The sequence below is a fragment of the Alosa pseudoharengus genome, unplaced genomic scaffold (genome assembly GCF_046254945.1).
Source record: "Alosa pseudoharengus isolate Yale_2024_CS ecotype anadromous, Long Island Sound unplaced genomic scaffold, YU_APseudo_1.1 YU_APseudo_1.1_scf_10, whole genome shotgun sequence".
In the NCBI taxonomy this organism is placed as follows: Eukaryota; Metazoa; Chordata; class Actinopteri; order Clupeiformes; family Clupeidae; genus Alosa; species Alosa pseudoharengus.
In genome coordinates this window covers 34,481,973-34,495,868 of record NW_027468565.1, presented here as the reverse complement: position 1 = coordinate 34,495,868, position 13,896 = coordinate 34,481,973, and the positions used below count along the sequence as shown (strand labels likewise).

General features: G+C 39.6%; 1 protein-coding gene across 3 annotated transcripts in view; it reads right to left on the bottom strand.

Moving 5' to 3' along the window:
• LOC143106398 (high-affinity choline transporter 1-like) overlaps positions 1 to 13,896 on the bottom strand; it is a 92,519-nt gene that overhangs the window by 28,380 nt on the left and 50,243 nt on the right. Inside the window, exons 1-3 of one of the 3 annotated variants that reach the window (XM_076270688.1) lie at positions 10,062 to 10,265; positions 7,696 to 7,851; positions 7,344 to 7,492 (exon numbers count right to left, since the gene is read on the bottom strand). In XM_076270688.1, coding sequence (XP_076126803.1) covers positions 7,344 to 7,492; positions 7,696 to 7,828 — 282 coding nt within the window. In that variant the 5' untranslated portion in view covers positions 7,829 to 7,851; positions 10,062 to 10,265. Of the gene's footprint in view, positions 1 to 7,343; positions 7,493 to 7,695; positions 7,852 to 10,061; positions 10,266 to 13,896 lie in introns of those variants that run through there. The other 2 variants (XM_076270674.1, XM_076270680.1) reach the window with 2 other exon arrangements.

Here is a 13,896-nt window from a genome sequence, read left to right as displayed (position 1 = left end):
ATTTACAACTGGAAAATGTAAACCAAATCTGGAATATGTAATCTGATATAATTAACATACCCATCGCCTCGCATATGTGCTCCTGTGACTTGTAGTGGATTGGGGAGAGCAAGGATGGCCTTGATGCTTTGGTCCAGGCATCCAACACTCTTTATAGCACAGCACACAGCATTTCATTTTCCCTGCAAAGCTTCACTAAATTTAGTTAAAACAGATATTCCTAGGTGGAGATATCAGATATCAAAATGTATATAAAACGCTGGAGGATGATGTAGGAGGTTGCGACCCTATGACATTTTAGTCATTGATTAAATCAATGTAATTTGAGGCTAACCGTGTAAATATACACTTTAGATCATCACCAATAACATGCAAAACTGTTATTTCCCTCACCAATGAGCACTACGTAGAGGTCCTTATAAATATCAAAAGGATCTCATAAACCTAGGTTTTTCTATTTAGGATGAATCACCCCTGAGCCTCTTCGCTTTGGGTCTCTTTTCATCATAGGACTACTTCTACAAAAATTGCCTCGACTCTCTTTGAAGGAGATTTTTTTATTTTTTTATTTTTTATTTTACTCACCGAACGTTCACCTTTTTGCTTGATCACTGGTTCTCGCCCTGACGTCTCAGGAGAATTCCCTTTCAGTAGGATCCCGTCACCGGGGGCCAGAAGATCAGCCATCTCGCCTTGCTGTCTCAGACAACCAAGGGCTTTCAGGATTCCAAATCCAAGGTCCCAGACCTCACCGTGTATGGTTTTTCAGAAAGCTCGTTCTGACCCCAGATGTTGGGATCCCGGGACCTCTCGCAATTCTGTTAGGTAAATCAATTCGGAATCAAGAACATGAGACAGGAGCCAGTGATCAAAATCATCCAATTATATTGAATCTTTGCAACCCAGCACAGCTGGTTGAAGCAAAGAGTTTTACATTCTAAGAGTGCTAATATACTTCAGTGGCTACATAAGTCAAGCGTAACTACACCTAAAGTCATACAACTCCTAATGGGTAGTCCCTTAATCAAATGTTGGTGGTTTGTTACCTTACTTGTTGTTGTGATCAGATCTCTCATATATTAGGATCTCAGGCTTCTCTGAGTATATCTTATTCTAGGGCTAGGGCCTGAATCACCAGGGAAGAAAAAAAAAAAAAAGATAGGATGGGCTGCAGCAACCCAACAGCCCTGGTCTAGCTTGTAAGTCTCTGGTTTACCCGTTGCTGCGTGTTCAGCTCCCTTACGGGTGTTTCCAGAGGCCCACCCCAGAACCAGGACTGAAAGATCACCCCCCTCCATTTTGTCCCAAAGGAAAAACAAAACACTTAGGACTGTAGAAATTATTAAATGACAATTGTAATTCAATGGCTCTTTTAGCATTGACAGTAAAACCAACAAAAATAAAATAATCAAGGCATGTTGACCAAACACAAGCCAAAACGAAACATGTTCCACTCTTAAGAGAAGTAACTCTTGACTGAATTAATATGTTATGCTATCAACATCAAAGCGTCATTTTAAAAGAGAATTTGAGACTCCTCTGACAAGAAACACCTTCAAATTGGTCGAACTTAGATATAAAATATCTTAAACTTCATAATTCAAGTGTAATAAATGTCTTTTTCTCTTCTCCACTCTCTCTCTCTCTTTACACTGGCTCCCTGACCTTCAAGTGCAGAGATAACAACCACTCACACACACACACACACACACAGCTAAGTCAGAGAAGATCTGTACCTTATGGTTAAGTGTGTTAGTGTTTTCCGTACCAGCAAGAGTGCCCTCAATGGTGACCACAGAATATCCTTTACCTTTGTGAAAAGGAACAACTCAACAGGAGAGAAGGAATTAGACTTCAAACACTTAACAAAATCTTGGCTTTAGTTTAGTTGATCAAACAAGTTTGAATCCCAAACAAAAACCCCAAAAATAATTCTCTTATTGAGAGGAAGCAAAAAAAAAGAAAAATTCAATACAAATAACAGTCAGATGCATCTCTCTTATGTGTATTCTCAGTTACAGTCTGTAACAGAAATGTGACCTTCATGCATATCAGCTGGCCAACACACACACACACTCTCACTCAGGCCTCATGTCGACTGACAGGAGAGAAGACAAAGACAAAACGAACTCAGTCTTTAGTTGCAACACATAACATGTAGCCTATACTTTTAGACAGATTCTTTCTTCTAATTATTTTGTGGTATATTTGATTGGCTGACACACAATGTCGGCAGCACTGGGATGTTTTGAATAGGCGTCCCCACCTTTATCTTAGTTTGGCCCAACTAATGCTGCTGACCATGTGTGGATGCCACAGACAGACAAAGCTGCCAAGTAAGTTAACTTTCCCTTAACCACGCAGATGAGGCGGAAGTTTTCTTAGATTCAAATAGCTTTGCAGCTCCGAACAAACTATGCCAAATAGTAGTACAAGCAGAGACAGGTTGACACTCAGACATGTTAGTATCAGAGAGTAGCAGACAATTGCAAAGCACACATACACATAACCCATAGGTCAGAAACATACAGTACATACACATGTTGAGACATAAACTCATAAACTCATGTTCCTAATTGGTTACCGTAAAGTGACTGGTCTCAAAATTTGACAGATTGTCCAATTTAGCAAACCCAGTGAATGTGATCTCTCGCCCAGACCTGTACTCGAAACATCTGTAACTCTCCGGAGATTCGTTACCGTAGGCCCAACCGTGTGCGCACACAATGTGTTCCTTCTTTCGGCCTTTGGCCCAATTCTGTCTATTTTTAAGACAGGAGCTCTACTCAACGCAATCCCCCTTTGCCCTTAGGCAGTCATAATAGCACTTTAAAGGAACGAAACGTACTACTCACCGAGAACGCGTCTTTCCAGCGGGCTGAGGGATCACACACAGTAAGTTTGGTAAAAAGAACAATCCTTAATTCAATAGATCAATACAATCCTTATCAATCTCGGTAGAACCTCCATAAACTGATGGTAATTTTGATACCACAGATTTAATAGAGACCCAGTCAGACCAATAGTATGAAAAATCAGGAACAGAGTTCATTTACAATGATGCGCATCAAGGGAGAGACAGCATGACTTCACCTAAAGATCCATCAGCTGCTCTAACTAGACAAGGAAATAGTTAGAGTTTAAGTATCCTTCCAGGCTGACGGGAGATGGCGTTGGTCGTCCCATCTCACGTGGACTACACTGAATCAAACCCTGATTAGTGGCAGCCTGGCAATCTGGAGCAGATAGCTACTGACGCAGCCATGCAGAACAGTGAAACACTGCAAAGTCATAATATTCATGCTTATCTCTAAACACAGTCACACACAGATATACACAGGGACAGTACAGATATCATACAGTCATAACATAGAATCATACTTTTAGTATCAAAGTGACCCACTAATGAGAAATGCAGAACATTAAACCACATATTGGAATATTGGACATAATGCAGAACATTAAACCATATATTGGAATATTGGACATAAAGTTCTATTCCACTTTCTCTCACATGCAGATGTCAAAGTGTTTCTATTTTCGTATTGATGTGAATTAATGTGTAGATCCGAAGTTTAAATGGTAGGCCTATAGGTGTGACGTGCAGTCACCTGACATCATCACCGTCAAATCAGAGGATATTTCAGAACTATTAACGTGGACAGCTCCCCTTAAGAGCATCTTAAGAGCAGTGCACGCGCGTTCACGCTACGAGCACGTTCGGGAAACAGTCGGAAAAACCAAACGAACGATCGTAAGATGAATCGTAGAAAACCCTCTTAAGAGCGTGTCTCCGTCGTTATCGGGGAAGTGGGCCCTGGGCCCAGTTCCCCGAAAGCATCTTAAGCCTAAGAGCGTCGTAAAGTCCCTCTTACGAACGTCTTAAGATTTGCCGACTGTTTCCCGAAACCATCGTAGCTTAAGAGCGTCGTGAAAACACTCGTAGATCTACGAGTGCTCCAGAGTACTCGTTACCGGCTAAGAGCGTCTTAACAGTACTTCTCACTGAGGTCACCAACAGGACATACAGAGGAATTACAGCTTAGAATACATAATCCAATTTACGTTCCCATTCTTTATTGTGTTTACCTGTGATGAATCAGATTTTAGCGTGCAAAATAGCCTACATTTATTTAATGGTCATAATAATGTGATGAAAAGCGGACAAAAATGCAATCAAGTTATTAAACGAGACGTTGCCATAATAGTTTGACATTATCTTTGCTAAGTGAAGGCTATATTTAATTAGGCCTATGAGGTAAAAAGCAGAGAAAGCAACATGTGGTTTAGTCTGTAGCCTACTCCATCAAAATCTAAGCCTACACATTTCCTCTCTTTCTTATTCGACTTCTTTCTTATGTTCAAACGTGTTCTTGACACCGCGAAAAATTATTGCATGGTGCAACAATCTAATCTTAAAATAATTACAATTATTTATGTCTCTGTGTGGTATATAACCTAGGGATGCTTACATGCAGATGTCAAAGTGTTTCTATTTTCGTATTGATGTGAATTAATGTGTAGGGCCCACTTCCCCGAAAGCATCTTAAGCCTAAGAGCGTCGTAAAGTCCCTCTTACGAACGTCTTAAGATTTGCCGACTGTTTCCCGAAACCATCGTAGCTTAAGAGCATCGTGAAAACACTCGTAGATCTACGAGTGCTCCAGAGTACTCGTTACCGGCTAAGAGCGTCTTAACAGTAGGCCTACTTCTCACTGAGGTCACCAACAGGACATACAGAGGAATTACAACTTAGAATACATAATCCAATTTACGTTCCCATTCTTTATTGTGTTTACCTGTGATGAATCAGATTTTAGCGTGCAAAATAGCCTACATTTAATGGTCATAATAATGTGATGAAAAGCGGACAAAAATGCAATCAAGTTATGAAACGAGACGTTGCCAGAATAGTTTGACATTATCTTTGCTAAGTGAAGGCTATATTTAATTAGGCCTATGAGGTAAAAAGCAGAGAAAGCAACATGTGGTTTAGTCTGTAGCCTACTGCATCAAAATCTAAGCCTACACATTTCCTCTCTTTCTTACTCGACTTCTTTCTTATCTTCAAACGTGTTCTTAAGTGACACCGCGAAAAATTATTGCATGGTGCAACAATCTAATCTTAAAATAATTACAATTATTTATGTCTCTGTGTGGTATATAACCTACTTGGGATGCTTACATGCAGATGTCAAAGTGTTTCTATTTTCGTATTGATGTGAATGAATGTGTAGATCCGCAGTTTAAATGTTAGGCCTATAGCTGTGACGTGCAGTCACCTGACATCACCGTCAAATCAGAGGATATTTCAGAACTATTAACGTGGACAGCTCCCCTTAAGAGCATCTTAAGAGCAGTGCACGCGCGTTCACGCTACGAGCATGTTCGGGAAACAGTCGTAAAAACCAAACGAACGATCGTAAGATGAATCGTAGAAAACCCTCGTAAGAGCGTGTCTCCGTCGTTATCGGGAAACTGGGCCCAGGCGTGCTCCAGCATTCTGAATCGGCTGTAATGATCTTATTACACAAGCGGGTAAGCTAACTAATAGTTAATTACAATAGTTCAGCTTGGAGATGACCATGGTTTAAACAAGAAGTTGTGTGGAATCTTGTGTCAGATAAGGTCTGATCTTCCTAATGTTGTAAAGCATACACTGACATGATTTTGCAATAGAAGCTACATGCTCAGAGAAGTTAAGTCAGTCATCAATTACAACGCCCAAGTTACGTGCCGATCTAGTTGGGGTTAGTGAAGTTGAGTCAAGCTGGATGTTAATCTGTTGGGGAATAGCTGTTTTAGCTGGAAACACCAAAACAATTTAGACAAGATTTATAGTGCAACAAAAAGAAACATTCTCCAATGCATCATTACTGCATATGATGCTGAAAGGGAAGTGGACCTAGGACAAATCCTTAGCTATGAACTGATTAATGTACTGTAGCTATTGCAGATAGCGATGGTTATTTGTGAAGTAGAAATAAGTCTATCCTCACTCAAGTGCTGTCTAGCAATGTGGAATGTCCAGTAGTGATCACTGCAAAAACTGCTCATTCAACACTGGTAATAGATGCTCAAGATCTAGTTATGTCTTTAGGACACCCATCTGACTGCAGCACATTTAAGAAGTATGCAGGAAAGTTTGTAAGAAACTTTTGTATTGTTATTTGGTATATGTTGTGTGGTAGCAAATGATGTTAACTATCAAAGAAATAGACCTAATGTAGGAATGCACACAGATATTGCAACAGATAATGGTGTAGGCCTATCTGATTAAGACCTGAGTGGTTGAAACATACTTATTAAATTACCCTCGGAGCAAAGAAGACTATCTTCACTTTTTTCCCTTTGCAACTGTCAAAGAAATCCCATAAACACGGGAAGGCCTAGGTAGCCAATCAGATGGCCTAAAGATTATGCATAGCTTCTGCATAGCATTAAGTGACTTGCATGCAGTAATTTGAACACTGACCTTGATCTAGCCTACTTTGGCTATTTAAAGGTAATTTATTGCCAAAACACCACACAATATAAATGAGCTATAACAAACAATAAAGGACTTAATCATACACGAACTACTATTTTACTGACTGCAAAAATAATAATTATGTAGGAAGTTTAGAAGTTTAAAACACAGAATTGACCAAAAGTGCACCAAATTCAACACAAATGACTCAATACACTTGGAGGATTTGGATATCGTTTCAGTATCGAGTATCAAGATATTTATGGCAGGTATTGTATCAAAGTCATAATTTTGGTATCGTGACAACACTATGCCAGAGCCACTCTGTTTTCTAGATGTCGAGGATCGGAGGCTCTATCACCAACAAGTGATGCTGCTCAATGGCATATTAGAAGAGCTCATTATCAAGCTCTAGTATGGAGGCAAGCACACATACCAAATCCAGTGTTACTAGAAGTAAAATGTTTTTTACTTGTCGGTTGTTGCTGATGGTAGATGCAGTTCTGCATTAGGCTTATTCCCGCTATCTAAGTTCATACGTACACAATGAAAATTATTTTATTGTGAAGGATAAGGATTCACAACAGGCAAAAACTATCTCCAAAGAGCTGCTGACAAAGTAATGTTTCTTGATTCTCACGAGATGTCTCATAGTCATTTGTTTGAGGGTAGTAGTGGAATATATTTCCATTAATACTACGTAGCACTACACACCACAACAAAGATAACTCATGGTTAAATTGACTAATCAAGGCCATCTCATTCCAATGTATATGACAATGAAACAATGTATTTACAGTTTCCTACAGCAAAAACAACAACAACAAAAAAACACCAGAACTCTCTTAAAAGGTCATAAATGGGTCAAACTCACCAGACCAATGAAGATAAGGATTAACTGGATGACATCAGTGTAGGCCACAGAGTACAGCCCCCCAAGGAGAGTGTAGATGATTGCTACAGCTCCAGATATCATCACAGAGTAGCCATGCTGGAGACCAATGATGGTGCTAAACGTTCCACCTAAGAATTTTCAGAGAAAAACAGAGGTTAGTCAAGTTAAAACCTAAGACAATCAATATATTTGGTAGACAGATTTAGCACACCTATAACCAGTTGGTGGTTGTGTCTAGATGTTATATCACTAGCACCAAGATAAATCATTCATTAAAAAATTCAATGAAAGATACACTGTTAGTTGTTAGTATTTCAAAGGCTTACTTTACCCAGAGCTGTGAGAGAACATGCCAAACAAAACATGTCACCAACGAGGGCAGGGATGACAATTAGAACAGTCATAATTTTGCCATATCTGATCTGAAATGGGTCTATCAGAGTCACATACTTCCTCTCTCTCATTGGCTTAGCAAAGAATAAACCACCTGGGGGAAAGAAAAAATCAGAGGGATGGGAGGAAATATGCATGTTTACAGTTAAAACTAGAATTGCGGTTCCGAGGAACTGCAAGAGTGGGTTTGATCAGTGGCATGGAACTCGGCCTCATCCAAGGATTCCGACGGTATCTCATTTATGAAAATCGGGCACATGGATCAAAAGTTATCTGCATTAACGCAACATCCAATAAGCTAAAACGCATAAATAACGTGGTTGCTATGCTGGTTGCTATGGTGGTCGCTAGGTTGACATTACAGGGGTGGTTTCTAGGTTGTTGCTAGGGTAATTAGTTAGTTGCTAGTAAGCCATCTTAAGCTGACGGCATAAAGTGATTATTTTAAGAGATACATTTTCAAACCAGAACTGTGTATAGGTCATGGTTAAAAACGTATCAGAATCTCAGAAATAATCACGTAATGCAGCCAGTTTAAGATTTTTTAAGAAGTCAGATTTTTTTTTTTCAGATCAAATTTCTGCTGACTCTCTTCTGGCTGCGGTTAAAGGCCAGCACCTCCTGAGAGGCCTGAAGGGTCAGTTCTGAGGTTGTTGGCTGCTGGAACCGAAAAATGGACTGCATTTTCTTAAAAGACAATGTGACTGAATGTGACTGAAGTGCGGGCAAAGTTTGCACAGAAATGTACGATTTTTCCCCACCCTCATCGACCTTGTCATAAAACTTGTTTAAATGATCACACGACGCCTCCTTGCTGCTTTGTCGTCTACATCAGCCTTTCTCAAACTTCTTTGACCTGAGGCCCAGTCAAGGCATACTTTGGGGTCATAGGGCCCACCTACATGAACCCACCCCTCCTCCCACCCCCCATCAAATTGTAATGATATCACAATTATTATTATTTTTATACTATATTGCCTACATGCACTTCAAAACAGTCAATGTTTAAAGTGCTAAGATTGTTCACAAAAGTTTGTGAAAGCATGCACATCAGAGTACTGCTTTACTAATGTAAAATATAATAAGGCCTACACTAGTTTCATTGTTTTTGCATTGTTGCATGATTGATATGCTATTTAATTACATTTCATTTGAATGCCTGAATGTAAGAATTCAGGAAACACAATACCAGCTTTTAACATTTCTGCTGTTTACTAGTTTATGTAAATCACATAACACATGAACTGTTTACATACTACTGATAGCCCATTACTGTACACAATAATACTGTGCCCATTCATTAACATATATTAAACATCAGGCGTCTTGTTTACACATTTAAACCATATTTGCACTTCGAATGCACTTCGTGAATTGCCTCCCAAATTGTTCCATTCTTCCTGTCACTAAAGTCCTACTGTATTTTATATCAATTTCAATATTTGACATCTGCACATAAGGTCTACTCATCTAGACAAATTAACGGACAGAGCCTTCTGATAAGGCTGATTATTGCATCTACAGTGATGTATCTGACTTGACTACATCTGTTGCTGTTGTGAAATGCCACAGTTACCATAAAGCCTTAACCTTTACATCCACTGACATCTAAACATCCAGTTTGTTGAGGACATTTGACACGTGTTGCCTGCAGTTAAGGGTGCTAGGAGAAGAACATTACAATGTTTACCTAGAGTCCATCTCTTCAATAAACCTTATGATGTGATATTATACCATGTTTATTTTCTTCCTGTGTTGTACTAGATACATTGTGAAACTAACATGTCTACAGCTAAACACGCCATTAACGGTGCAGGGATTTTATCACAGTGGTAAGATGTTACTATACACAATATGTACCTTGTGGAGTTGTGAATATTTTAACGTTGACACTTCAGCGGTGGAGGTGGGCTAGTGTATCATATGTGGCACCGTTGTGTCCACAGATCTGTGATGTAGTATCTGACTTGATTACATCTACGTCTTTGGGCATGTTATAAATCGCCAGAATCATGTCTAATGCATGCACATTTTAATGCATGTTTTTCTGAATTTCGGAGGTCTTGTTATGAAAGCTGTTTCCCAATCATTCATATGGGAAAAGGTTCTTACACTTTCAACATAAAGTTTGTATATTTACACTTCGAATTTCGTTACAGCATTTATATCACTGCTACTGGCCTTGTCGTAAGTTTTTAGAGGGGGTGGTATTTTTAGGTGAAGCTGGACTAAGTTAGCTTTACTGAACTCAACTCGTGTTTTTTCTGGAGCTGCGTCCGTACTTGCTGTACGTTTTACACTTACGGTAGCATAATGAGGGTCTCTACATGTAAACCGAAGCATTGAGAACGTTGTAAGTGTACAGGCAATTTATTAAAAAGTTTTACACTTACAGTAGCATAATGAGGGTCTCTACATGTAAACCGAAGCATTGAGAACGTTGTAAGTGTAGAGGCAATTTATTAACAAGAAACACACCCGCCATCTCTTCCGTGTATATCCTGTTGCGTTCAGTTCTCATTCTCAGTTTCACGCGAGATTTAGCCAGAGAGTTCTGTTCCCAAGATGGCGCCCGTCTGTATATGTGAACGAGACGTGAAGGGTACTGTTTTTCTTTTTAATAAACTGCCTGTAGACTTACACAGTTCTCAATGCTTCGGTTTACATGTAGATACCCTCATTATGCTACGGTGTAAGTGTGTTGCTATTTGGAGCCTTGGTAGCGATTTATTTTTACTCTACATTTAGTTCAAGCATGTTGTTTGGTGGGTCAGGTGACGAGCCGTCGAATCACAGCACAGCACCCAGAATGCATTGCAACACACCGTCTAGAAGGGACTCAGCGTTAGGTGGGCTTTAAATAGCATACAGAACCTATAGTAATTTAACGTTGTCTGTAAGCTCCACAGATCGTGGCAAGACAATTGAATTGATTGTGGACTTCTTGCCGGGCAATGATGAGTAACTTGAATGGTAGTGCTGCGTGGATGTGCATAATATCTGTATGAAAGTGTGTTTCTCAATGTAATAATCTATACAACTGTACACATGACTAAGTTTGAATAGAGCTAGCTGGGCATAGGACTGGGCTGAATGGATTGGGGAAATACTTTATTTATTTATTTTTTTAATGACCTATATGAACATGGTTTGGCTTTTAAAAAAAGATGAGACAGCGCAATCTTTTTTTACATGACCTTTACAACTGGTTCTGGCATGGCATTGAACTGGGCTGAATGGATTTGGAAAATATATATGTATTTTTTTTAATGACCTGTATCAACATGGTTTGGCTTTAAAAAAAAGATGAGACAGCGCGTTGCGCTGTCTCATCTTTTTTTACATTACCTTTACACTTAGTGCTGGCAAGGCATTGAACTGGGCTTCATTCGAGGATTCCAACGGTACCTCATTCATGAAAATCGGCCATACTGGTCAAAAGTTACATGCACACACCTTCATTATACACAGACAGCCCAGCCCAGCCCAGCCCATTAGACATTGCCAGGTGGCTTAGAACTCTTCCAGGTGCAAGCTTAAACAATCAGAGCTGTGATGTCACAATCGGAATTAGAATCCTTGAACATTCCGCCATTCATTTCAATGGGGCCCAAAAACGCCGAAAAACGGGAATACCGCGAAAACGACAAGGGCCAGCGACACGAAAGCAACAAGCAAGTTACACCGGTTCGGGCCTGAATTTTTGGAGTTCGAACCGCGTCGATAGCTCAAACGGTCTAGGAGCAGTAGTTCGGCCAAAAAGTGGGCTTATAGGAAGATATAATAACTAGAATTGCGGTTCCGAGGAACTGCAAGAGTGGGTTTGATCTGGGGCACGGAACTCGGCCTCATCCAAGGATTCCAACGGTACCTCATTTATGAAAATCGGGCACACGGATCAAAAGTTGTCTGCATTAACGCAACATCCAATAAGCTAAAACGCATAAATAACATGGTTGCTATGCTGGTTGCTATGGTGGTCGCTAGGTTGACATTACAGGGGTGGTTTCTAGGTTGTTGCTAGGGTAATTAGTTAGTTGCTAGTAAGCCATCTTAAGCTGACTGCATAAAGTGATTATTTTAAGAGATACATTTTCAAACCAGAACTGTGTATAGGTCATGGTTAAAAACGTATCAGAATCTCAGAAATAATCACGTAATGCAGCCAGTTTAAGATTTTTTAAGAAGTCAGATTTTTTAAAGGCAATCAAATTTCTGCTGACTCTCTTCTGGCTGCGGTTAAAGGCCAGCGCCTCCTGAGAGGCCTGAAGGGTCAGTTCTGAGGTTGTTGGCTGCTGGAACCGAAAAAAGGACTGCATTTTCTTAAAAGACAATGTGACTGAAGTGCGGGCAAAGTTTGCACAGAAATGTACGATTTTTCCCACCCTCATCGACCTCGTCATAAAACTTGTTTAAATGATCACACGACGCCTCCTTGCTGCTTTGTTGTCTACATCAGCATTTCTCAAACTTCTTTGACCTGAGGCCCAGTCAAGGCATACTTTGGGGTCATAGGGCCCACCTACATGAACCCACCCCCTCCTCCCAACCCCTATCAAATTGTAATGATATCACAATTATTATTTTTATACTATATTGCCTACATGCACTTCAAAACAGTCAATGTTTAAAGTGCTAAGATTGTTTACAAAAGTTTGTGAAAACATGCACATCAGAGTACTTCTTTACTAATGTAAAATATAATTAGGCCTACACTAGTTTCATTGTTTTTGCATTGTTGCATGATTGATATGCTATTTAATTACATTTCATTTGAATGCCTGAATGTAAGAATTCAGGAAACACAATACCAGCTTTTAACATTTCTGTTGTTAGTTTATGTAAATCACATAACACATGAACTGTTTACATACTACTGATAGCCCATTACTGTACACAATAATACTGTGCCCATTCATTAACATATATTAAACATCAGGCGTCTTGTTTACACAATTAAACCATATTTGCACTTCGAATTTCGCTTCCAAACTGTAATAACTACATCTACAAAGTCTAAAGAAGATAACCATGTAGTCTGTTCATAGATAAGATCAATTTTGACAGAACTACAGACTTCGTGAAAGTAGCCTAGTAGTCCTACATAAAAGGCTCCATATTCACTTCATTGCAAAATCGCGGTTGGTCTGTTTACACACTAAAACCATATTTACACTTCGAAATTCGCTTCCAAATTGTAGTAACTACATCTACGAAGTCTAAGGAAGATAATCATGTAGTCTGTTCATAGATAAGATACATTTTGACATAACTACAGACTTCGTGAAAGTAGCCTAGAAGCCCTACATAAAAGGCTCCATTAACTTCATTGCAAAATCGCGGTTGGTCTGTTTACACACTAAAACCATATTTACACTTCGAAATTCGCTTCCAAATTGTAGTAACTACATCTACGAAGTCTAAGGAAGATAATCATGTAGTCTGTTTTAGATAAGATACATTTTGACAGAACTACAGACTTCGTGAAAGTAGCCTAGAAGCCCTACATAAAAGGCTCCATTAACTTCATTGCAAAATCGCGGTTGGTCTGTTTACACACTAAAACCATATTTACACTTCGAAATTCGCTTCCAAATTGTAGTAACTACATCTACGAAGTCTAAGGAAGATAACCTTGTAGTCTGTTCAACGATAAGATACATTTTGACAGAACTACAGACCTCGTAAAAGTAGTACCTAAAATTAGTGTGATAAATGGCCATCACGTAGCCTAAAGCATATAGCACTAGCATATGACAACAGCAAATAGCTAACGTTTACGTTAGCCTAACTTACTTATCGTTGACGTTGACCCGACACGTTTATAAGTTAGACCATAGACTGATAAGGACGTCCATCAACATTCCGTGTGTATCCTGTGTATCTTTCGTGCTGCTATCCTGTTGCCTTTTCCCTGTTGTTCCGGCAACAAGGTTTTTACGCGATATTTGCCACATCCCAGAGAGTTGTTGTTTGGTGGGTCAGGTGACGAGCCGTCGAATCACAGCACAGCATCCAGAATGCATTGCAACACACCGTCTACAAGGGACTCAGCGTTAGGTCGGCTTTAAATAGCATACAGAACCTATAGTAATATAACGTTGTCTGTAAGCTCCACAGATCGTGGCAAGACAATTGA